Source organism: Dendropsophus ebraccatus, chromosome 6, assembly GCF_027789765.1.
Source record: "Dendropsophus ebraccatus isolate aDenEbr1 chromosome 6, aDenEbr1.pat, whole genome shotgun sequence".
In the NCBI taxonomy this organism is placed as follows: domain Eukaryota; kingdom Metazoa; phylum Chordata; class Amphibia; order Anura; family Hylidae; genus Dendropsophus; species Dendropsophus ebraccatus.
The window spans coordinates 128,029,445-128,056,497 of NC_091459.1; the positions used below are offsets into that span (position 1 = coordinate 128,029,445).

General features: G+C 43.0%; 1 protein-coding gene across 1 annotated transcript; it reads right to left on the reverse strand.

Annotated features, from left to right (window-relative positions):
• Positions 1-145: 145 nt before the first annotated feature.
• On the reverse strand, positions 146-25,066 carry LOC138796048 (cytochrome P450 2K4-like). Its single transcript, XM_069975935.1, has 9 exons — positions 24,803-25,066; positions 20,848-21,010; positions 19,176-19,325; positions 17,462-17,622; positions 14,996-15,169; positions 10,144-10,285; positions 4,035-4,219; positions 2,510-2,651; positions 146-997 (listed from the first exon to the last, which is right to left on the reverse strand). The coding sequence occupies exons 1-9, from the start codon at positions 24,992-24,994 to the stop codon at positions 816-818; spliced, it is 1,491 nt and encodes a 496-aa protein (XP_069832036.1). The 5' UTR covers positions 24,995-25,066; the 3' UTR covers positions 146-815.
• Between the last annotated feature and the right edge of the window lie 1,987 nt (positions 25,067-27,053).

Consider the following 27,053-nt stretch of genomic DNA (forward strand, 5'->3'; position numbering starts at 1 on the left):
AAAGTCACAAATATGTATACAAGGTACCGATAGTAAGTACACATCATGGTGCAAAAAATTACACCTCACACAGCCCCATAGACCAAAGGATAAACGCGCTATAAGGATGGTAGTAGAGCGATTTTAAGGAACACTATTTTCTGTAAAAGGTTTTTATTTTTTTAAAAAGTCATCAATCAATATAAAAGTTATGCAAGTTACATATCATTTTAATCGTACCGGCTTGAGGAACATATATAACAAGTACATTTTTTTTAATAGAAAGGACGGCGTAAAAACGATTTGCCATTGCAAAGTACAATTAGTGACTCGAAAAGTAAGGTCTCATATGGGTCTATAGGTGAAAAAATAGAAGTGCTATGGCCTTTTAAAAAACAAAACGAAAATTGGCTTCTGTCCGGTACATTCCAAAAATTTGCAAAACTTTATTGGAGATCCATAAAAGCACGTTCACATAGAGCAGACCACAGTTTTTATGACTTTCTTCTCTGTGTGAACGTGCTTTTATGGATATCCAAAAACGTTTTGGATGTTCTGGAACTCACATTATGTTTTTCCTGGATCGATGTTCTGCTCTGCCGGCAGTAAGTTCATTGCACTCTTACCTATGCCTCACAGTCTGGGAAAGTTTCCATTTTTCAGTGTGAGAGCTGTGCCCCTTTGCTCTGTGTGATACAATATTCTACTATTTAGGGGGAAAAAAGGCAAGATATTAAATATTTATTTATTTTATGCTGTCGGGTTTTACACCGTTACCAGTTATTAGGCCTCACAGTACCAGGACTCTATGTATTTCTTTAAGTGGCCTTTGCCCCCTACATCCTTGGCACACAGCAGATTTTCTGAGGCATCGGAGGAATTGCTAATCCAAAAAAAGGTTTGACATTGAAGTCGGACACGTTCGGTGCAGGACGAAAAGTAAATTTTTGCATGAGGCTGGTGACAAACAGGAATAGCTCCATCTTTGCCAGCGTTTCTCCGGCACAAACTCTTTTTCCTAGAGTGGATTACAGAAACATAAGACAATGAGAAATACAATGAGTATGTGAGCAAGAGATATTTTCGTATAACACCATGTTATTCACTTTTGTAATAGATCTTCTCTACTATTTTGTTTTCTTCTACTTTTTCATTAGTTTCTACTTTTTGCATTGTGTTTGCTAGTCAATTAATTTGCATAATCTGCTGATCAATGGTAGAAATGTTAGCACCCAGATACTCTTACTGCGCTCAGGAGACTAATGGGAAATTTGAAAAATATGCTGAATGCTTGTATAAATGTTATTTTGGGGGAGAGAGTGAAATTTTTTAACCTCTTCAAGACCGAGCCCATTGATGCACGGATGTCCGGGTCAAATTAGTGCAAGGTTCCTCCACCTAAGAGCCATAGCACTTTTATTTTCCCACCTACAGGGCTGGTCGGGGTGTCATTTTTTGCGCCATGATCTCTAGTTTTTATTAATATTATATTGGTGTAACAGAAACTTTTTATTATTTTTTTTTCTCATATATAATTAAAAAAAAAATAGCAATCCTGGTGTTTTTTTTTCTTGTTTGTTTAAGCCGTTCGCCGTGTTGGAACAATTATGATATTTTAATAGATCGGACAATTCGACATGCTAAGATATATAACATGTTTATTTTTTTAATATTTTTATTTTTATACTGGGCAAGGAGGTATATTAAACTTTTAGTGGGGAGGTATAAGTTTTTTTTATACTTTTAAAAACTTTTTTTTGCACTTTTTACACTTTTTTTACTTTAAAACATGCAATCAATAGATTGAATATACAGTACTGATCTGTGCTTTGCCATAGCATACCATAGATCAGTGTTAATGGCGATATCTGCATAGAGTCTGCCTGAGAGCAGACTCTATGCATGGATGGTCGATCCAACAGGACAGAGGTAAGTGGATTACCCCCTCCCATCGGTACTGTCACTGAGTACCTTAAAAGTTGCAATCGATATAGATCCCGGTGTTTAAGGGGTTAATGAGAGGCAGCTGCGGGATCACAGCTGCCTCTCATTATTCTCAGCTCCCGGGACACTGATGTGGGCAGGACGCTCTCACTGCAGCGGTCCTGCACGCATCAAATCCCTTTACAGCCAGGATTGTATATGTACATTCCTACTGCACGGGGTATGTGCAGTAGGACCATATATATATATACAGATTGCTGACATGAAGGGGTTAAGGATGCTGTTTACCTGTATATTACATAAAAATTTGATTCCTACGGTATCAATAAAAAAAATTGTATAACAATGAACTTCTTCTTTGATAAACTCAACACTTTTCTTACTTCCTGATCAATAAGAAATTCATCAGTGGCACAGTTTCTGACCAATTTACTGCTGGTGAGCTCTTCTAATAAATAAATAAAAAAAACAGCGGTCCAAAGTGGATGACCCTTTCAAGAGTAATTTTTGCAGCAGTGATTCTTGACAAAATTTCATGGTTGGGCCAATAGATGTAGCCCGTTCACAGCAATAGAAAGGATGTTACCTGCTGAAAAAGGCATTAAAGCCGCCCTCTTCACAAACTGTCCATCTGAATCCAGGAAATGTTCGGGGAAGAAGGAGTTTGGTTTCTCAAACTGAGTTTCATCATATAAAACTGATTCCAGAAGGGGAATGATGTATGTGCCCTATAAACAAATATAAGTATTTAAACAGATTTCATCAACATTTTCTTCAAATATAAAGATTACTCAACCTTAGGTTGTAATTTTTTCAGACCCACAACCTTATGCTTAAAGGGGTTATCCAGAGTTAGAAAAACATGACCACTTCTTTCAGAAACAGCACCACTCTTGTCTCCAGTTTGTGGGCGTGGACAAGAGAGGGGCTGTGTTCACACTAATCCACTTTTTCTTTTTCAAACATCATCTATTGTTACCCCATTTTATTTGACGTCATTGGAATGCATTGAAGTCAATGGAATGACGGCCGCCCAATGCACAGAGTGTATTTAATAACATCCTTGCACTGACATCAAAATGATGTTTATGACAATTATTCACATATATTTTTGTGAACAACAGACCTCTTCTTATTCTTCACACACATTTCTTTTCACCGTCCTTACTATTAAATTTAATAGACTTTCAAAAAAGAACCACACCCAGAAGGACCTGAACTAGAAAAACGTACCGAGAGATGTCATTGTAATGATGGATGCCCAGAAGCCGAAATGACTGACTTCATTTGGAACTAAAATAATAGGCGTCATTTAAAAAAAGAAAGTGGCAATGTTTTTGTAATCCTGGATAACCCCTTTAAATGTCCTGACCTCTCACCAACATGGCCTACTCACCCTCCTCCATTAATCATTTATTCATTGCTCACCATGCTGTTCTCCTGACCTGCTACCTATCCACCACCATCCTCTTCCTCCTGGGGCATATTTGTTATTATTGAGAGCATATGCTAATTGTGACCTATTTAAGTGGCATTGTGCGTTAAATTTTTATTTCCTCCACTAATGCCCTTTTATCCTAGGTCATTTTGGGAATCCTTCTTACTATGACTAAATTACGATTGCTAGATTCTACACATCTACTTATTATCGTTTTCTTACCTCATCTGTATGTCTTCTGTCTGCCCTGACCTTCTCATCATCTTACATATTGCAAATACTGTACTCTGCCAATCTTGACCTCAGCCTGTTCACCATATTGACTGAAATTTGTTTGACCTGAGCTCTACACTATTTGTCTTTACCTTTGGAACCACTCTTAGATGTGTCAGATCTTGCTATATAACACCAAACCCATAGGCACTAAGGCCTGGTGCAAACCTACCTACCCCATCTTTCTATAAGACACCTTTTAAGTTGAAGACTTTGAGATTCCAGTCTAGATGCCTGCACATGAACCAGAAGAGTCTTTAGAATTTATTTCTATACCAAATAAAAAAAAAAGTGAGTAACCATAATCTGCCAGGTGGGCCTTGTGACCCTACACAACCTCAACCAGTTATGAGAGAAATTGAATAGTGAAGGACATGATTATGCATAGACTGTATAGAACCTTAGGTAGATGGTAGCCCTGGAAATCAACATCTCTTGTAGTTTCTCGAGGAAGATCCATTGGCAGAATATTAGCAAGTCTCTGAGTCTCATGAACAACGGCATTGGTGTAAGGCATATCCTTACGATGGTCGATCCGTGGCACAGCAGATCCAATCACTCTATCAATTTCATCATGTACTCGTTCTAATGTAGTTAGAAAATGAAATGTTAATTTAGTTGTATCTATTAGAGGTGAGCGAACCTGCCGAACCCAGATTTGTTTCAAACTTTGCAAAAAATTTGGTTTCGCTGCTGAACCGAACTTTCTGCAAAGTTTAGAGAGTTTTGGCTAGATGGCACTGCTCATGTAAATAAAAAAAATATATATATACCGTATTTTTCGGACTATAAGGCGCACCGGACTATAAGGCGCACCTTCAATTTCAGCCTGCTAAGCCATCTAGGTTCATATATAAGGCGCACCGGACGATAAGGCGCACCGGACTATAAGGCGCACCGCATCTAGTTTGAACAAACGAAAAACGATCATACAAACAAAAAAAAAATTATGGCAATAATGTGCATCTGATGCTGATTCTCTTTAAATGAAACAAAACTCAGACCGTAAATCATACCGTACTTTATTTAACTTTTTAACACTAACTGACAACTTGTTTAGTTGTAACTGTAAATCAGTACACTTGCGGTATATTCTCAATTCATTCCTCCACTACAAATCCATCAAATTCTTCATCTTCAGTGTCGGAGTTTAACAGTTGGGCGATTTCGGCATCAAGCATTCTCTGGTCCCCCTCATCATCATCATCATCATCATCATCTGAGTCGGTCTCGTTGCTGCTTAGCTCTTCAGTGATGATTCTAGCCTTCCTGAAAGCTCGGGTGACACTGGAGACTGATACCTTCTCCCAGGCATCCACGATCCATTTGCACATAGTAGCATAACTTGCCCGGCGTTGCCTCCCTGTGTTGGTGAATGTGTGGTCACCTTCTGTCATCCAATGCTCCCATGCAGCTCGCAATTTAACTTTAAATGACCTATTAATGCCGATATCTAGCGGCTGGAGCTCTTTGGTTAATCCACCTGGAATGACGGCAAGCTCCGAGTTAGTTTTCTTCACTTGGGCTTTGACAGCATCGGTCACATGGGCGCGCATGGAGTCACAGACCAATAGGGATGGGGATTTGTGAAAAAAGCCATCCGGTCTCTTGACGTAGACCTCCTTTAGCCACTCACTCATCTTCTCCTCGTCCATCCAGCCCTTTGGGTTAGCCTTGACGATGACACCAGCAGGAAGCTTTTCTTTTGGCAAAGTCTTCCTCTTGAAAATGACCATGGGTGGTAACTTCTGGCCATTAGCCTGACAGGCGAGGACTACAGTGAAAGAAGACTTCTCGTGTCCTGTGGTACGTATAGATACTGTACTGGTCCCTGTTCTCTCAACAGTACGTTGTACAGGGATGTCGAAAGTGAGGGGTACCTCATCCATGTTAGTGATGTGTTCTGGTTGAATATTCTTTTCATTTATTTTGGTTTTGCAGTAGGTGCGGAACATGGCCAGCTTCTCTTCATAATCCTTTGGCAGTTGCTGGCAGACAGTTGTTCTGGCGCGGATGGAGAGATTACGCCTTTTCATAAAACGAAAGCACCATGAAGGACCTCCTTGAAAGTCCTTGATCTCCATGTCGCGTGCTAACGCTGTGGCTTTGAGTCGGATAGAGACAGTGGAGACACTTCTCCCTGCAGTTCTCTGTTCGATAACCCACTGTTCTACTTTATCCTCCAAATGTGGCCATCTTGCTTTGTGTCCTCTGAAACTCAGTGTGCTCCTTTGTTTCCTCCAGTTACGCACCATAGATTCATTAATGTTAAATTCCCTTGCAGCTGCTCTATTTCCATGCTCTGCTGCATAGCTTATTGCTTTAAGCTTAAAATCAGCATTATAAGCATGTCTTTTAACAGGAGGCATTTTTGGGGTCTGCTGTAAGTCACCTGTCACCTGTCACAGTACTTACTGAAGCTCCTTATGTCACAGTACTGAGGAATCTAACTATGGTGGCCCTAATGCACCATGCAGGATAGGCAGAATTCTGCCAGCGAATCCCGTTGTCAGAATTCTGCATGGAGCATTGTGGCCACCATAGTTAGGAGCCTCAGAGCAGGGAGAGCGGGACAGTGGGAGAGAGGGGGCGTGGTTTAGCCACTGAGGAGAGCGGCTGTGTCCTGGCCGAGCTCCCGCTTCGAACGGCTGCTGTACTGCACAGCAAGGCTTTATTTTACTCTAAACCCTTCATTGATCCAGGCGAGCGGCGGAGGAAGCTGCACAGAGGAAGCTGGAAGCCTCTCTCCCCTCTGCCCGGTCAAAGCAACATGGCGCCGGAGTCCCTGCGGCTCCCTCTCCCTCCTGCTCATATGCCGGCGGCGGAGCGGTGTGGCAGACTGCTCCGTCACACACAGCATCAGCGGGGACACGCAGGGAGCCCATGGCAGCCCGTACTCTTCCCTCATCTGACAGGTAAGAGTGCCTGACAGAACAGCCTGCCTGCAAATACCGTCTCCCCCGGACCCTTGCCGAGCTTACCGCAGAGCCGCAGCATTAGGCCCCGTTCCCACTGAGGAAAGGTAGCGGAATTCCGCAACGGAATTGTCCGCCGTGGAATTCCGCTACCTTTCCTCAGTGAGAACAGGGCCTTAGTTTCCCTCTGCCTCCACTCGGGCTCCCCCTCCCCTTCGGAATGCAGACACCTCAGCACAGCAGCGCTCAGCCCCGTCTGGAGAGAGCCGGACAGCACAGGAGTCCAGGTGAGGGAGCGCTGCGCTGTGCTGTGTCTATCTGTGCCATGGAGGCCGGAGCTGTCCCGGTCCACATATAAGGCGCACCGGACTATAAGGCGCACTTACAATTTCTTAGAAAATCATAGTATTTTAAGTGCGCCTTATAGTCCGAAAAATACGGTATATATATATATATATTTTCACCTGTCCGCACAGGACAGCACCACGGCCTGTGATTGGCTGATTGTGATTGGCACTCTAGAGACAAGACACAGGCCAATCACAGGCTGTGGTGCTGCCCGGTCCTAGTCAGCCTGTTATTGGCTGAGTGGGCCTTTATCATAGAAAACTCTGGTACAGAACCCGAGAAGAATGACCAGAGGGATCAAGGACATGTAGGTATAAGGAGCGGCCTTTAGAAACCGCATAAAAACAGCTAAAAATCTGCAGGTGTTTATTTTTTTTTAAAGTGCGGTTTGTTAAAGCATACATTAAAGTTCAGCAAACCTGCCAAACCAAACGTTTGAAAAGTTTGCTCATCTCTAGTATCCATTTATTTATGCACATGTTGTGTACTTCTTTTTATGCACTATGCATTGCTTTTACAGATAATTGGTCAAATTTTGCTTAAGTACTATGGAACATACGTATGATTGTATGGTGTATATTGTATGACCAACTACATGCCATCCTTCCTGGACCTGTAATCTTATGGTGCTAGATGTAGATAGAGAGGATCAAACAGGGCTGATGTTCAGGTTAGTTTGAACTCTAACCATCGGCATTTGACTCCCGCTGCCTTCCCGTTCTGTGGGGAAGGTGGAGACAGCCCAAGTACCGCCTCTATATATTGTATGACCAATTTGGTTGGTCATAGAGTGTACACCATACAATCATAGAATCACCATGTTACATATTACTGTCCCTTACAGTGAGATACATTAGGGATAGAGATGAGCGAACCGGGTTCGGGTTCGAGTCGATCCGAACCCGAACGTTCGGTATTTGAATAGCTGGGGCTGCTGAAGTTGGATAAAGCTCTAAGGTTGTCTGGAAAACATGGATACAGCCAATAACTATATCCATGTTTTCCACATAGCCTTAGGGCTTTATCCAACTTTAGCCACCGCGAAAGTTCGGGTTCAGATGGACTCGAGCATGCTCGAGGTTCGCTCATCTCTATTTAGGGACCTTTTTTCCGTTTTATCTTTTGTTTATTATTATTATTATTATTATTATTATTATTATTATTATTATTATTATTATTATTCCATACTTTTGAAGCACACACTTGTACAGTGCCAAAGGGTAAAATATATTTTATACATTTTATTCTTATAATTAGCTTTTTAACCCTTCTAACAAGTAGTGATTTTCCAAAGAAGAGAACCCTCCTTAAAGGGGCTGTCCAGTAAGCAAAAGACATCTGAAGCCTTCTGCTTCCTGGTGCTCATGTCCCGAGATTTTACATCTTGGAAGTACGTTTTCAGAGAAGTGGAGGGGTGGGGTTAAGTCCTGATCATCACATGCGGACAAAGCTACACTGGCACAAGATTTCAAATAGTTGCAGTTTCTCCGATAATGTGGAGACACTATGCAGCTATTGGACATCTAGTGTGGGCATGTTTTTGACCTGGCCCTGCCCCCCCCCTCATATCTCGGATGGGAGGGGAAGAAAAAAAGTTTAAGCTTCAGGCTGGAGAGGAAAACTAAAGCCTTTTTAAGGGATTATCAGCTAAAGCCCCTTTAAAGGCTTGCCCAGGGCCAGGGCCGTCTTATCCATTGGGCAGGGTAGGCGGCTGCCCGGGGGCCCTTGCGTCCTAGGGGGCCCCTGCCCTCTGTGACCTGTATTTTTAGCTTTATAAGACGCACTTATAAAACTAAACTATAAAGCGAAGACGGCTCCCAAGCAGGGCTGAGCACCGCAAGGAAGCCGGCCCGCCCGCCCCCTCTATTGCCGCTCACTATGCATATGCATAGTGAGCGGCCCTGAGCCACCCCCTCCGCCCGCCCAGCCCGCCCCTTCTATCGCTTCTCAGCTGACAGCCTATCAGAAGCCCAGGAAAGTGCAATGAGCAGCACTTCCCTGGGCTTCTGATCGACTCAGCTAAGCGGCGTTAGAAGGGGCGGGCGGTCCCGGAACTCACCCGTCCGGCGGCCCCAGCAGCTCCTCTCCCGTCAGCGCGCGCTCCCGACATCCTCCGGGCACAGGCAGCGGGGTACAGAGACGCTGCCTGTGTCCTGGATGTGTCATGCAGCCGGACACTTCCGGCCCAGGCAGTCTCTCTGTACCCCGCTGCCTGTGCCGGAGGATGTCGGGAGCGCGCGCTGATGGGAGAGGAGCTGCTGGGGCCGCCGGAAGGGTGAGTAACTGGTTTGTTGTTTTGGGGGGCACTGGCTACTATGGGGGCACTGGCTACTATGTGGGGCACTGGCTACTATGGGGGCACTGGCTACTATGGGGGCACTGGCTACTATGGGGGGCACTGGCTACTATGGGGGGCACTGGCTACTATAGGAGGCACTGGCTACTATAGGAGGCACTGGCTACTATGGGGGGCACTGGCTACTATAGGAGGCACTGGCTACTATGGGGGGCACTGGCTACTATGGGGGGCACTGGCTACTATGGGGGGCACTGGCTACTATAGGGGTACTGGCTACTATGGGGGGCACTGGCTACTATGGGGGCACTGGCTACTATGGGGAGCACTGGCTACTATGGGGGCACTGGCTACTATGGGGGGCACTGGCTACTATGGGGGGCACTGGCTACTATAGGAGGCACTGGCTACTATGGGGGGCACTGGCTACTATGGGGGCACTGGCTACTATGGTGGCACTGGCTACTATGGGGGGCACTGGCTACTATGGGGGGCACTGGCTACTATAGGGGTACTGGCTACTATAGGGGGCACTGACTACAAGGGGGCACTGGCTACTATGTGGGCACTGGCTACTATGGGGGGCACTGACTACAAGGGGGCACTGGCTACTATGTGGGCACTGGCTACTATGGGGGGCACTATATGGGGGGATTGGCTACTATGGGGGGCACTATATGGGGGGCACTATATGCAAAGATGTGGGGGATTTGATGTGGCGGTTGGGGGGGCCAATTTGCACCTCTGCCCAGGGGCCCATAATGCTGTTAAGACGGCCCTGCCCAGGGCTTTTCTTTGAAAAATGGCACCAATGTAAATTGAATTGAATTACAAAACCACGCTAAAACTGAGAACAAGAGAGAAGATGTTTGTGGGAGAAAGCACCCATGTTTTTCTAATCCTGGGGGGAAAAAAACCTGTTTGAATTACTGACTTCATAAAGGACTTACTCTGAACTTCAGGGTGTTGTATCATAAATGATATGGCCCATCGTATGGTAGAGGATGTGGTTTCCGTCCCAGCCATAAATAAGGTCAATAAAACACTCAGCAGATTCTTTTCATGGAAAATGGTATTGGGATCAGATTTTTCCTAAATAAATATATAACAATTAGAAACAGTGTTGGACTGGGGTACCTTGGGCCCACCAGGGAAATTGATTCTTGGGGCCCACCCTACATACACAGACATAATTAGCGCCAAACCTTTCACGTTACTTTGTATAGAGCTGCGTATGTGACCAGCAATGCTAGTGCACTGCCAGTCACTTATACAGTTGTTTCTGGTTTATGCAGTTGTGGTAAAACTGCACCATTTATGTAGAAACTTCAATGAAATTCCAACAATATTGCTGTAAAAACACATCAAAAATGTCACGTGTGAACACAGCCTTAGAAACATAGAAGGAGAAAATGATCTAGTCTGCTTTTCTATTACAATCTCCAGCAGAAGAGACCCATTTTTAAAAAATCTGTTTATAGAAGTCACAGATCAGTAAATTACTTCTAATTAAAAATCTTCAGTCTTCCAGTACTTATCAGCTGCTGTATGTCCTGCAGGAAGTGGTGTATTCTCTCCAGTCTGACACTCTCTGTTGCCACCTCTGTCCATGTCAGGAACTGTCCAGAGCAGCAGCAAATCCCCATAGAAAACCTTTCCTGGACAGTTCCTGACATGGACAGAGGTGGCAGCAGAGAGCACTGTGTCAGCCTAGAGAGAATACACCACTACCTGCAGAACATACAGCAGCTGGTAAGTATTGGAAGACTGGAGACTTTTAATTAAAAGGGCCAGTCCGTCCTTAATTGGTAGTTGCTATGGTCACTCCCTATATTATCCAAGCATGCCCTACCACAGGTGTTGGAGCCTCTACATGCTTCCCTTAGCGTTTGGCCCAGCTCCCTGTTGTTCCTGACCTCAGTCCTTGCTCCTAGTCCCTGTCCTCTGTCCCGGTCCCTGGTCCCTGTCTGCTGCTTAACCATTGTTCCTGAGCTCTGCCTGCCGCCTGCGGTCACGCCTACAGACCTCTGCCTGCATTACCATCTGCCTACTGCCACGCCTCGCCTGCTGTCACTAGCAACCAAGCCAGGGGTAGCGACCTGGGGGTCGCCTGCCGCAGCAAGTCCATCCCGCCTTGCGGCGGGCTTTGGTGAAAATCAGCGGCCCCTTAGACTCCGCTCCCTGGTGCGGTTACCACCATCGCTAGTGACAGTTCAGTGGATCCATGACTCCAGGCGTTACACCGGGTTCACACTACATATAACACCAGCCATTTTGTGACGCAGCCAGGTCACAGAATGGCCTGTGTTACTGGAGATCATCCCGGCCGGTACTGCAGTACCGGCCGGAAAATCTTCACTTCTGCTGAATTCGGATGCAGGTGCACCAGTGCACGCTCCATTGTGTGAGGGGGGCATTATACTACTTGTGTCTGATACTGCGGCTTTTTTGAGTCTGTACAATGGTTGAGAAGAAGTTTGCACTATGGAGGCGCAGTTGTGCAGGAGATCCGTGAGGCTTAGGCGCTTATCAGCTGATTCAGGATTCTCACATCAAAGATGATAGGAGGTGTAGTAGACGTAGCAGTAAGACTTAAATCAATGGATAATGTGTTTCTAAGGGAACCCTCAATTGATCTGATGATCTCATCTGATGAAACGCGTCATCCATTGATTAAAGTCTTACTGTTATAGCTACTACAATACCTATCATCTTTGATATGAGAATCCTGAATCAGCTGATCAGAGCCTAAGGGCCCTATTCCACAGGAGCAATAATCGGCCGAATTGGCCCCATTCGGCCCAATTCGGCTGATTTTCGCTCCGTGGAATAGAGAGAACGATCAGCCGATGATCGTGTCATCGGCTGATCGTTCATTAATGTTCAGACCTAAAATCGTTGTTCACCACCAGCGCATTGCTACGGTTGAATAGCGATGCGCGGCGGTGACCGACGATTTCAGAAGCATCATACATTACCTGTCCGGACCGCAGATCTTCTTCTCCCGATCCTGCGTGGCAGCATCGGCTTTGGAGCGGGGCTATCTGAACTGACAGACCGCTCAGCCAATCACTGGCCGGAAACACCGCGGCCAGTGATTGGCTGAGCGGTCTGTCAGTTCAGACAGCTATGCTCCGAAGCCGACGCTGCCGCGCGGGACCGGTTGAAGAAGATCTGCGGCCCGGACAGGTAATGTATGAAACAAGGGCTGCAAGGACATTGGTAACGATGTCCTTGCAGCCCTTGTTTCATGAGCATCGGGCTGTGTAATAGGTCTAGTAAATGAGCGCCGATCTAGCAGATCGGTGCTCGTTTACATGGTTGCTTGGCCTGTGGAATAGGGCCCTAAGCCTCACGGATCTCCTGCACAACTGGGCCTCCAGAGTGTGAAATTTTTCTCATCACATACATACAGTATACATATATACACAAATAGGCATACTGCAGACACACACACTGTATACATATATACACAAATAGACATACTGCAGACACACACACTGTATACATATATACACAAATAGACATACTGCAGACACACACACTGTATACATATATACACAAATAGACATACTGCAGACATACACACTGTATACATATATACACAAATAGACATACTGCAGACATACACACTGTATACATATATACACAAATAGACATACTGCAGACACACACACTGTATACATATATACACAAATAGACATACTGCAGACATACACACTGTATACATATATACACAAATAGACATACTGCAGACATACACACTGTATACATATATACACAAATAGACATACTGCAGACATACATACTGTATACATATATACTCAAATAGAATTACTGCAGACATACATACTGTATACATATATACTCAAATATAAATACTGCACACATACACACGGTATACATATATACACAAATAGACATACTGCAGACATACACTAACATGCAGACATAACACACATATGTACATCTAATCATACTAACACACACAGACTCATGACAGACACACAAACAGATACACAGATACAAAAGCATATATGAAACATCTATAGAACTACATTACATAATATACACTATATACATGGTAGATACACACACGCATAGGCACATTACATAGACACATATATAACACTCACATGCATACACACATGACATAGATGTACATTCACACACAGATGACAAAGATGGACAAATATACACACACACTCACATGTTAAGCAGGGCAAGAAGCTTCAGCCTTCTTGTCTCCATCTTCTCTTCCTCTCTCCATCTTCTCCCAGCCAGGCTCGGCAGCCTGCAGCCTCTCCCCCTTCTCCTGTGCACCGACTGCACACACAGGAGCAGGAAAGAGTCACATGATTGCAGAGGGGAGGGGGATGGAGGGGGCTGCTGCTGCTCTTGGCATCTTGTGACAGCCAGGAAGAGGGCAGCGCTGAGGCTGGGAGCTGATGTAAGGGAGTCAGGTGAGCAGGGGGAGGGGAGGGCCAATGATAACAGAAAGAACAGGCCCTGATGCCGTTCTTTACTTACACCAGCAGTGTGGGAGCCAGCAGGGGGCCCCTTGAGCTCCCCATACAAGGCAGGCCCCTGGGAGGCCCCTCTCTGGCTCAGGGGCAGGGCCCAGCAAGAGGGAGGAGGGGGTGGGGCCCCCCGGGGGATCCCCCGGCTCCCTGGTGGCCCAGTCCGAGGCTGATTAGAAATATTGAAGGGGTATTCCACTGTCCATAAAAAAATTGATGTAGTGTTGTAGAAAAATAAAAATGCTCAGCATTTACTCTTGGTCCCCTACAGTTTACATTTTTCCACTTTGGGTCCCTGATGTTTGCTTCTTCTGGCTACTTCCTAGGGAACAGGTCAGAGCAGGACCTGCCCGCTTAACCAATCATCGCCTCAGACAGTGATTGGCTTAGCAGACATTAGGTCCTGCTCAGACATCTCATCTCAGAAACAGGCTAAAAAAGACAAAAAGAGACCCTAGGGAGTCAAAGTATTTCAAAGTATTATATTAAGTTTTTATGGACACTGGAATAGCTATTTCAAGTGGTATTCATGTGTAAAAATTAATATACTGCTGGGGCAGGGTATCTGCGGAAAGATACAAAAAAACTATACTTACCTAGCCCCGTTTTCTGCCACTACCTTGCAGTTCCTCTTCACCACCATCTAGTCCCCCAACGTCTCTTCTCTATTCTTCCTGTTTCCGAGATGAGTGCTTTGAAGCAGGACCTGCCACCTCAGGCTGGTATTCATGAGTAAAAATTAATATACTGCTGGGGCAGGGTATCTGGGGAAGGATACAAAAAACTATACCTACCTAGCCCCGTTTTCTGCTACTCCCTTGCAGTTCCTATTCACCACCATCTAGTCCCCCAATGTCTCTTCTCTATTCTTCCTGTTTCTGCCACCTTTGAAGCAGGACCTGCTTCTTAAGGCTGAAGCACCCAGTCCTACTTCTGAGAGCTTATCTTGGAGCAGTGGGGAAGCAGCAGGGGAACAGGGCTACGTTTGCCTCTTTTTTTTTTTTTTTTCAACCCCCCACCCTATAGCACACTCATTAAAGAGGGGCCAGAATACCCCTTTGATATCAAATTTTAAATATTTTCATAAGATAAATTAAGAATAGAATATACAGTTGATGTGAACATCAGCTTCAGGAATTTCCAAGAAATTCACCACTTAGCTTCTTTTTGAAATTAATTTTGTAATATCTAAAGCGTTCAGCTGATCAATGAGGCAAAGTAACATTATCAAAGGGAATTCCAAGACCTTTAAAAGGAAACCTGACAACAATTTATTTTTTACCTCATCTTGTTTAATGAGAAAAGCATCAATATAGCCGCGCTGGTCATCCTTATCCAGTAATTTACGATGCTCTGCAATCTTTTCATTGAAGTAAGCATGAAACTCCTTAACATTCTGTTTTATTTTCAAGTGGTTACCAGGCAGGTATTGAAAAAATGGCAATACATTATAGATCTTAAAGAGGAAACACCAATAGTTAAGAGAAGTTTGAAGTTTGAGAATGCTTATATAGTATCTGCAATGCATACTTGAAAAATATGTAAGATAATCCTTTAATGGTCCCACCATGGGGAAATGCAGTAGACATACTAGTAGACATTGAGTGGCAGCAGTAAGGTGCGATATGGGCCTCTCTGCTGCCACCTATTTTCGTGTTAGGAACTACAAGGATGCCCAATCCCTGGTCTATGCTGCCACCAACACAGTCACAACTGAATTGCTCACAGCGCTACTTAAAGCCAACCTCCCCTGTATACTGTATATTCTAATGCATCAGTAGAACTCTGTTGGCAGCAGTGTTTGATCAGAGTGAGGAAGCAGGGTGCATTGCTTGAGCAGCCCTGTGGTTCCTGTCATGCCTCAGCCAGTGATTGGCTGAGTGGTACTTCACTACCTACACTGATACCATGATGTACTATGCACCGGGACCTGGCTCTGGAGGAACAATGGAGTAGCAATGGATCAGGGTCGGGGTAGTCTGTGCTGGAGAGTGGTAAGATGTCAGTGTGGTAGGTGGTGCTCATCCTCTTCCTTTCTGTGTTTGGCTTTTTTATTTTTTTCTGCTTACATGTGGGCTTGTACTTATTATTTGCTGGGCAAATTAGTGGGTTTACTTTGTTCCACTATGTACACTTGTTTATTCAGCCCTGTGTGTTGGCCCTGCACATACAGGAGGTTATCTAATCTATCTATCTATCTATCTATCTATCTATCTATCTATCTATCTATCTATCTATCTATCTATCTCCTATCAATCTATCTATCTATCTATCTATCTATCTATCTATCTATCTATCTATCTCCTATCTATCTATCTATCTATCTATCTATCTATCTATCTATCTATCTATTATCTATCTCCTATCTATCTATCTATCTATCTATCTATCTATCTATCTATCTATCTCCTATCTATCTATCTATCTATCTATCTCCTATCTATCTATCTATCTATCTATCTATCTCCTATCTATCTATCTCCTATCTATCTATCTATCTATCTATCTATCTATCTATCTATCTATCTCCTATCTATCTATCTCCTATCTATCTATCTATCTATCTACCTATCTATCTATCTATCTATCTATCTATCTATCTATCTATCTATCTCCTATCTATCTATCTATCTATCTATCTATCTGTGCCTTACACGGGGTGTTCCCCTTTAGATTGTTTACTTATATTTTTGTCCTTAGTCACATATACCCCACTGAAATCCATTCCTCTCTCCAGTTTTGTACTTTTTATCTCATGTTGGTAATTATTAGTGATGAGTACTAAAATGCTCGGGTGCTTGTTACTCGAGACGAATATCTCCCGATACTCAAGTGCTCGTTTCGAGTAACAAACTCCATTGAAGTCAATGGGAGACTCGAGCATTTTTGCAGGGGACCCAAGTTCGGTAGAGGGAAGGGCGTGTGAAAACCTGTCAACCTCAGAAAATGATGGAAACACACGTTCGCTCATCACTAGTAATTATGTCATTTATTATTAATTTAAATAAATATATGCTTTATTCATTTATTAGTTTTGCTATTTTTCTTTGGTTGATGTTTAGTATTTGAATTGCAAACGCGTGATTTTGTGGTAGACTTTTTTCACCCGGCCGGGGTGTGGATTGCGCTGACTCGATCTCTCCACGGCTGCATCTTCTGATCAGAGTGGGTATCAGCAATGACGCAATGATTCTGTGTCATTAACTTTTGACATTCGCATGAGGAAGGAGGAGTCTGTATCCTCCGAAACGTCTGCGAGGAGGACGTACCTTGGCGTCCGGATGTGAGAGACACATCAGCTGTGAGCAAGTTATACTTTGTATGCTGCATCTAACTATTATAATAAAAAAAGAAATGTAAAGTCAAGTCGACTCTCTCCACATCGTTGGAGTGCGCTGGGTTTCATTACCCGAAGATTGCAGCTACCTGGTGAGAAAACCATTTTCCTTCACATTTACTGTGTATGCATTGGATTGTTTTACCGGACTGGTGGAGTTCGGGAGTGTGGACGGCGCTTATTAGTACAGAAGTGCGTAACCCATCTTGTTGAACTGATTAACTTTTGACATGTCTGATGACATGCCAAATGTTATTTGTAGTGACAATGCCCATTTAAAGTCCCTATATTAACCCTTTATAAATGATAATAATAATAATAATAATAATAATAATAATAATAATAATAATAAAAAAGACTTAACAGATCTGTTACAATTGTAAAATCAGTAAAAAATGAAAAATAAACTACCATAATTGATGGGCTTCCGAGAAGTCTCATATTATCATCTACAAGTCTCATTACATTGAACAGAGCGGGATCTTTGTAGTCAAGTCGGTGGCCGAGAATAATTGATATGATTATATTCCCGATGGCAAAATTTGTTTTCCTAGTCAGATTGGTGGGTTTACCTACAAAGTAAAATAAATATATAACTGCACAAGCCCTACAAGTATGAGTTGAGTATAAGTATTAGTTGAGATGGGAACACCGCTTTTAATTTGACATGTGAACAAGCACTGGCTTTTTAAAATTATCTTTACCAGCAATGACTGTGTCTTAAAGTGAATGTAACATCAGGTACATTGCTTTAAGATTTTTACATCAATAGACTGCGGCCTGGTTCCCGCGCATGATGTGGTCTATTCCTTGTCTCTGGCCAGGCATGAAGCACTGGAGGCGGGCCGGCCGCCCCCAGTGTGATGTTCTGCCCTCCCCTCTGTGACGCGACTCCGTCAATGGGGGGAGGGGTTTTCATCAGAGAGGAGGGGTTTTCATCACATGGGGGACGAGCCCGCCTCCAGTGCTTCAGGCTGGACCAGTGCCGGAATAGACTAGCGCCATACGCGGGAACCGTGCCGCGGTTCAAAAAAGGGACACGGCACTGGCATCCCTGTGCTGGTGCCAATCTATTGATGTAGAAATCTTAAAGCAATGCACCTGATGGTACATTCGATTTAAGGAGCATGATAGTCCATAAAACAGCAATATTTTAGGACCCCCTTTTAGAATAAAACCATCTGTCACTAGTTCATTTGAAACCATTCAAGAGCTTTTTTCATCAAGTTAAGGCCCTATTCCAAGGAACGATTATCGCCAGTATCGGCCGTTACTGCCAATAATCGTTCTGTGGAATAGAAGACAAGGATCAGCCGACATTGTTCATGTCGGCTGATAGTTGCAGCGGCGGCAGACATTGCTGTTTGCTATGGGCTGCCTGGATGATCTAGCGATCACCAGGGCAGCCCACCCCCCCCCCCCCGCAGCTCCCCCCGGCCCTCCCTGGACTCACTTACTCACTGCTGCCGCATGGAATTGCCGTGGCAGCGAGCGGGGAACGAGGAGCAAACGAGCACTGAGAGCGCTTGTTTGCTCCTCAAGTTGGCCTGTGGAATAGGGGCTTTAGGGTGTGAGATCAGATATACCTTTAGTTATTGATCTTTGCATTTCTAACCTTTAGGCTGTACTCAAGCATAGTGTTTAATTAGCATTACTGAGCAATATTTTGCAGCAAATTGTGCAATCGCTGTAAAATACTGCTATTTTATTGCAAGTTTCGCAATTCACTGCAAAATTGCTCTATTTAATGCAAATTAAATGCTTTGTGAGAAAATAACCCAATGACCTCTATTGGTCAGAAGTATAAAGCTGGAGATAATGCTGTATGCATTGCAACTTCTAATCACTATGTTCCCTGAGCTAGCTGCTCTGCACTCTTCTCGTCCTCAGTGTTCAGTACAGGAACAGGGACACCTCCCATTGAAAGGAGTCCCTGCTTCTGTATCTAAATCAAAATTGGGATCTGAGATGAGCTGGACCTGAAGCAGATTTGGGGAACTTCACTCTTCTCTAGTTAGGAACAAGCCAATGAATGTAGTAATACACCATCATACCATATGAGTCATACACTGAGCAAAGTGATTAAGAAGTAGAAAAGTAAATCCATAACATTTATTTCTTATACCTTCCAGAGACTCTAATAGCTTAATTATAAATCCACATTCCTCCACGATCCGATCTTCTATTGTTCTCTTGCCCATTCCAAAATCCCGTAATTTAGACAATGTGAATCTTCTCATTGCTTTCCAGTTCTCTCCATGAGAAAATGGGACACCTGGAAAAGGAAAAAACTGTAGTATCTGACATCCATCAAGTCTTTATTACTAATAGAATATGAGGTATGGGATGGATTTTCTGACAATAACAAATCATGAATTAGACAAGGATTAAAAGCAAAGAAATGATATAGTTCTAGGGCACTGAAGACCCTAAGCCACGCCCCTCTGACACTGTAACATAAAAGAATTTGTTTCAGCAGAATAAAGAGGCAGGCATATTTCACAGGTATCAGTATGCTTGGGATATATGTTACAGTGCTGGCAGTTTATCATGTGTTTTGCAAGTGACAGATTAACGTTAAGGACTTAATAGTTTTTGAGTGATTTTGGAAGACAGCAAAAAAAGACAGAATGGCCAGTCTAGTCTGCCCATACCAAATTATACTGATCTCTTAGCTAATGGCTGTTTGCAGTTGTAAGTGTCATAGAGGTGGTGCTGAGCTGCAACATGCACACCTCCTCCCTCCCCACCTTCCCTGTTCTGCATGATTAATGTACATGTCTCACTGCTAGAAGCCAATTCCCTGTGCATTAATCATGCAAAGGAGTGGGGGGCATGTATGCAGCAGCTCGGCACAGCCTCTTAAGCTGAGAAGGAAAACATGATTTTACAACTTTACAAACAACTTTTCAAAAGAGCCAGGTATCATTTGTTTTATCTTCCTATCAGTTGAGTCACATCCTGCTAAGTGTTTTTTCCCCTGTAACCTCACGTAACCTTTATCAGGATAGAAGAAATATTTTTATTTTCTTGTATGTCCCGCATGCCTCTCTGGAATTATCATGACTTCCCTTAATCCAGTGACTGATGCAGTGAAGACTCACATAAGTTAATGCCAACTGTCCCTTCCTAGAGCTGGAGCCCCACAAGTGATTCAAATCCCATGTGGCACTTAAAAAGTAGTTATTTCTCTTTGACCATTTGTTTCTATCAAACAGCTGTGATGGGGAAAAGTAGCGTTACATGGAACATGTTCAAGTGAATAGTTGACTATTTAATACATTGATGGTCTTGAGCCGCCAGTGAAAGCTATTGCTTACAGTTCTCAGTGTGTAGGACAAGCGGTGGGCACTTCCATCAATCAGAGAAATCCGTATGGGTGCAGGGGACTTTGGGGTTCAGACTTGCAGGGGTGCTTACTCTCAGAGGCAAACATAATGTACATCCCGAAAAAAAAGTACACTCACTCTTAAAAACATTCTTTATTGTAGTCTCTGGATAAAATCAATAGAAACGCATGGCAGCTGGAACACTGGCACCTTAATTGTATGTTGCAGCTGTTTCGTGCAATCAATGCACTTCCTCTGACGTCAAAAGCTGTCACATACACTGAAGGTGTCGGCAATCCAGCCGCTATGCTTTTTTATGGATTTTATCCAAAGACTACAATAAAGGGTGTTTTTAGGAGTGAATGCATAGTTGTTCTCTGTGGGATGTCATCAGGGGGTCCTTACACTACTGTATTTAAATGTCCCTTAATACCACATGAAAGTAGGTAACATATATAATTAGCATACCAAATCCCTCATTTATATCTTCAAATATTGGGATATGAGGTCTTTCTGCAAATTCATCAGCATAGTCCACGAGCGCACTTTTCACAGTTTCGTACCCGGACAGCACCACCATTTTCACGCTGCCCATTTGAATGCTGTACACTGGGCCATATTTTTTTGACAGCTAAAATAAAGATGAAAAATTTTGCAACGGTTAAAGTATTTCAACAATTTTAAACAGAGAAAATAATAGTAATAATAATAATAATAGTGTTATGGCTTCCATTTTTAACAGGATCAGTGACATGACATAGCTCCTACATCTTCTTCATGACACTAAGGCTGCCTTCTGCTGCCTTACTAGCTCCATGTATTGGATAAGTCTGGGCTCTGCTACTGGGAAAGAAAAACAAGATGACTATCCGTCTTCCTCAGTTTTGGGCTCTATGCAAGATGTCACCAGAACCACACAGGAAGACCTAATCAATAACCTGAAGAGAGCTGAGACCACTCGCTGATCTTTGAGAGCAGTCTCAAAGATTACTGTTAGTAACATGTTACACCATAATGGATAAAATTTTTGCAGTTCCCCCTGCTCACACCAGAACAAGTCCCGTTTGACCATCAGATGATCCAGAGAAGGCATGGGAGAAGGTAATGTGGTCAGATGAGACCAAAATAGAACTTTTTGGTATCTACACTTGTCATGTTTAGAGGAAGAAGAAGAATGAATACAGCCCCAAGAACACACTCCCAATCATGACGCATGGGGGTGGAAACATCATACTTTCTGCAAACAGGACAAGACGACTGTAGGGTGGATGGATGGGACCATGTATTGGTATCAAGGTTTTTAACCAACAACCTTCTTCAGTGAGAGCATTGAGAATGGGTAGTGGCTGGGACTTCCAGCATGACAATGACCCGGAACAGACAACTAGGGCAACTAAGGAGCAACTGCATAAGAAGCATTTCTAGGTCCTGGACTAGCCTAGGTGGTCTCCACACCTGAACTCATTAGAATAGAATTTCTTCAAAGGGAGCTTAACCCCTTAAGGACCGGGGCAATTTTGATTTTTGCGTTTTCGTTTTTTCCTCCTTGTGCATAAAAGGCCCTAGCAGTTGCATTTTTTCACCTAAAAAACCCACATGAGCGCTTATTTTTTGCGCCACTAATTGTACTTTGCAATGACAGGCTGAATTTTTGCATAAAGTACACTGCAAAAGCAGGAAAAAATTCAATGTGTGGTGAAATTGAAAAAAAAACAACACATTTTGTGTTTTTAGTGGATATGTGTTTTTACGCCGTTCGCCCTGGGGTAAAACTGACTTGTTATATATGTTTCACAAGTCGTTACAATTGAAACGATATATAACATGTATAACTTTTCTAGTATCTGATGGCCTGTAAAAAATTAAAACCATTGTTTACAAATATACGTTCCTTAAAATCGCTCCATTCCCAGGCTTATAGCACTTTTATCCTTTGGTCTATGGGGCTGTGTCAGGTGTCATTTTTTGTGCCATGATGCATTCTTTCTATCGATACCTTGATTGCGCATATACGACTTTTTGATCGCTTTTTATTAACATTTTTCTGGATTTGATGCGACCAAAAATGCGCAATTTTGCATTTTGGGATTTTTTTGCGCTTACGCAGTTTACCGTACGAGATCAGTAATGTGATTAATTTATAGTTCGGGCGATTACGCACGCGGCGATACCAAACATGTTTGTTTATTTATTTATTAATTTACTTTTATTAATAACCTGGGATAAGGGGGGTGATTCTGACTTTTATTAGGGGAGGGGGCTTTTTATTAATAATGACACTTTTTATTTTACTTTTACACTTATACTAGAAGCCCCCCTGGGGTTAGGGTTATTCCCACTAGGGGACTTCTAGTATAAGTGCTTTGATCTCTCATTGAGATCTCTGCAGCATAGATATGCTGCAGAGATCCATGAGATAGGCACTCGTTTACTTCCGGCTGCTGCAGCCGGAAGTAAACGAGTGCCGATCCGGGGACGGCGCCATCTTGGAGCGGTCCCCGGCCGGCTTCAGAGACGGAGATCGCTCCTCCGGGACAACGTGCCGAAGGAGCGATCTCCTCACTAGACACCAGGGATGACGCTGCAAACGGTAATTGGATGCAGCTGTCAACTTTGACAGCTGCATCCGATTACTGTATTAGCGGGCACGGCGATCGGACCGTGCCCGCTAATACCTGCGGTTCCGGGCTACAAGCGGCACCCGGGACCGCCGCGGTTCAGAGCGCGGCCGCCGCGCGGCCCCGCTCTGAACGTCCTTACCGACCGCAGGGCGTAAATATACGCCCGCGGCCGTTAAGGGGTTAAACTCAGAGACAGCCCTGTCTGCAAACGTGGTCAAGAACTTCAAGAAATGTACGACCTCTGTAACTGCAAACAAAGGTTTCTGGACAAAAAAAATTACTTGTGTTTTTCTATTGTATCAAAAACTATTTCACGGAATAAAATGCCAAATGATTATTCAAAAATCAAACAGTGTGATTTACTGGAGTTTTTTTTTTTATTTTTTTTTTAAAGGTGAAGTGTACCTACGATAAAAATTACACACAGCTCCATTCTTTGCAGGAGGAGGGAAAGCTTGCAAAATTGGGAGTATATCAAATACTTATTTCCCCACTGTATGTATAGGTTCTGGTGCAAAAATCTTCCTCACCTTCTTCACACACTTGGCACATACAATATGGATTTTTGTACCTGGGCCCATGAGCCTAAGTGAGATATTATATATTGTGTTTTGGGGCTCTTGTTCCCTTTATCTATTCATTATAGCTTTTTCAGGTTCTCATCAGAATTATGTTTTTACTGACTGAAATAGAACAAAAAAGTAATCTGATAGCAGAGAATAAAGATGATAACCAAACATTTATTACATTGTTGCCTACATTTCTTATAATTGCTACAAGAACTGGAACAAAAAAGTTGTTGGCATTAACATTTCGCTATTTCGGGGGCATTGCTGAACAATTCTTGGTTTAGGACCCTGATGCTGGTACTAATAGGGACACTGTGTATGTTCTAAAAAAAAAAATTAAAAAAAAAAAAAAAAAAAAAAAAAAAAAATATATATATATATATATATATATATATATATATATATATATATATGAAAAAAGGAATGTCTATATGCATATCTCATGACTTATAATGTAAAAAAAACAATAAAAAAACCAGAGTACAAAACACTTGGCATAGTAATATATACTACAATTAGAAAATGCCAGAAAAAAATTATCAAATAGCAGAGAAAACTGCTGGTACTTTTTTTTCGGCAAATAAAAAACACTGTGCTAAATTTGTGATTAAAGGGAAACACAGCCCTTCCTCCTTCCAGACATAGAATACATAGTGTAAATATTATGCAGCAAATTATATGCTGTGAGTTTTATGATATGGTTAATTATTTGTATATGTTGATTTAGGCCCCATGCACAGCTCAGGAAAATCTATCGGGATTTCTTTTTGGAAAATCAGGATAAATTTCCTGACCCATGGGGTTCTATTGTGCACGGATCCCCCTCCGGATTTTTCCTGAGGGATGTCCGTGCTGAAAAATAGGTCTGGACATTATAGTACATTATAGGACATGTCCTACTAATAGCCATAAAACCCCTTCTAATAGGAAGCACAGTAACTGATGATTGTGGGGGTGCTTTGCATTGGGCATTGCGGTCAGCACTATAGAATCCAGTAAAGAAACAATAAAGAAGGTAGCAGTGTTAACCACTTCCTTGTGCATATTCCACATGAATTGCATTTACATCTTGTCTACGGCAATGGGTGCAGACACCAGCATGATCTTATTAAACAGCCAAAGTTTTTAAGGGGGGGGGGGACGGAATGTAGGAACCCCAAAAGTGCCGTTTTGTGAAGACCTTAGCCAAACCATATTTTCCATCATGCCTGGACAGCCAGAGCTTTAAATTACCTTCATAAAAGTCTCAGTCGGCCTGTTCAGATTTATCATGTGCAGATTTCCAATCACCGGCAACGTCCAGGGTCCAGGAGGAAAATTTCCAGCAGTAGTATCAGAGGTCCATACCTTAAGGATTTTCAATATATAGACAACTAGCAGAAGTGATAGCGCATACAGCATCAATGTAGAACTTAAGAAATCCATGGCCGTCCCCAATGTTATGTCTGGATTATACCAAAGTTTAGGGCTTTAATAATGTCACAACTCTTCTATAGTTTTTATAAACCAGGAGTTGAGCCACAAGCCGGGCTAATCATTCTCTACATAAAAAACACTGTGCTGAGAGCAAATATCAGATGACAATATTACATCAATCACATGATTACACAGGTGGGGGCTGGTATGCCAAATACACCCCCCCAACTGTATAATCCCGCCCATTAACTGATATTCACCGGTTTTAGAAAAATAAAGTTCACGCCCATCTGACTATTAACTGAATTGTAAAGGAATCTATAAAACCACATATCTCGGGAACGGAAACCACAAAAAGGAATATAATCAAGACACCTTAATCTATTTAACGATAGAAACATATCATGTTTGGGGTTTGACTACAGATCCTCTCTAAGCCTATGCTCATACTACGTATGAGACTGGCCGTTCCGTGACCCAGCTAGGTCATGAAACGTCCGTTCTCTGAAAAGATCATCCCGGCCGGTATTGTATGCGGCCAAAGCCGTTCGCTCCATAGTGTGCACTAAAATGGTTTTCTACTGCTGCTATTCAATGAATAGCGGCCACAGAAAACTGACATGTCAGTAGTTTGCATCGCTGCTAGGGATCCCGGACGGAGAATATAATATGTGTATACGCTCCGGCCAGGATGCTATGGATGGCGAAGTAGCGTATATTTTCATAACAATCACAGCCGTTATTCAATGGCCGTGGTTTTACGAAAATATATGCTGTGTGAACATAGCCTAAAAGAGCAAGGTCTCTTTTGACAAGTTTTGAAATGTCCACAGCTTTGATCAGACGGGTTCTGGGTGTTCAGACCAAGACTGATCTCTAGAACGAGCTTGTAGAAGAGCATGCTAAGTGCGATTACTTTTACCTCTGTGCAATGTGATCAAGATGGGAACAATGACTGAATTGACCAAATAGTCTATGAGGACTAATAATTCTAAAACTTAACTTTTACTCAAATATAATAAACAAGATGTGCAGTTATTTATAAGTAAAGTTAAAAGTTTGGTACTGGAAGACAGATTGAGCAGATTATCTCCATTGGTTTAAAGGAGAAGTCCGGCGTTTTCTAAAACCTAACATCGGGCAGGGGGGGAATTGATCACAATTCCTAACCGGACGCTCTTTGTTTTCTCGTTAAGCAGCTGTAACTTGCAAAACCCCCGCCAGGCTCCGGGATCTCCTGTGTGTCCACGTCACGACCCGACTGATGGCTGAGTGACGCCACTCGAATCATTGATTGGCTGAGCGGCCAGTTCAGCTGCTGGGGCAGGCTTTTTCCCTCGGGTCATGACATCATTAATTACTTCTGACAGGGATCCCTTGGCCGCTCCTGCTACTCACCGTGGGCACAAGGCAACTAGTCATCTGGGCGGGGAGCTGTCCATGATTAGTCATGGCTCTCTACCTGTCAACATACTCTGTGAGGATGATTGACAGGCAGAGAGGCCACTATCGGGTGTCTCTGCCTGTCAATAATCCCCAAAGAGTGTGCAGACAGGCAGAAAGCCGTGACTAGTCGGTTGACTAGTTGCCACCCCTTTTTTGACTTTGCCCGCTGGAATAAAACTTATTTTTCCCAGAAAAGCTGGTATGCTTCACGAGCTGCACAGTAGCTTTATACTGTGCAGCTGGGAATCATGTCAGCATAATCATTCCCTTTAATGTATAGATATCAGTTTGTATTATTAAACAGTGTGAATGATCAAACAACCAACCAGAGAATCAATAAATGTATGATCAATGTGTTTAAAGTTCGTTCCTTGAGGATATCAGAGATCAAGCCTTACCAGAAACCTCCACGTTTTAGTTTTTTACTTTTTTCTTTTTTACTTGATTTTCTTTTCTGATTTTCTGTTTCTATCTTTAAAATAATCCTAATCATCCCAGTAAATTTATTTATTGAAACATTCAGAAAGAATAAGGTGTGTATTCAGCATGCTGCCTTGTGCTAAATGATGATACAGAAAGAGAAGACAGGAAGTGAATGCATCAAGTGCTGAAATCTTTCTGC

Excerpts from the sequence above, each read along its gene's own strand:
- LOC138796048 (XM_069975935.1), bottom strand. The coding sequence starts at position 24,994 with ATGGATTTCTTAAGTTCTACATTGATGCTGTATGCGCTATCACTTCTG. Across the intron at positions 4,220-10,143 it reads ACAACACCCTGAAGTTCAGA|AACGAGTACATGATGAAATT; the intron begins GTAAGTCCTTTA and ends TAACTACATTAG. Across the intron at positions 2,652-4,034 it reads AGGGCTACCATCTACCTAAG|GGCACATACATCATTCCCCT; the intron begins GTTCTATACAGT and ends ATTTGTTTATAG.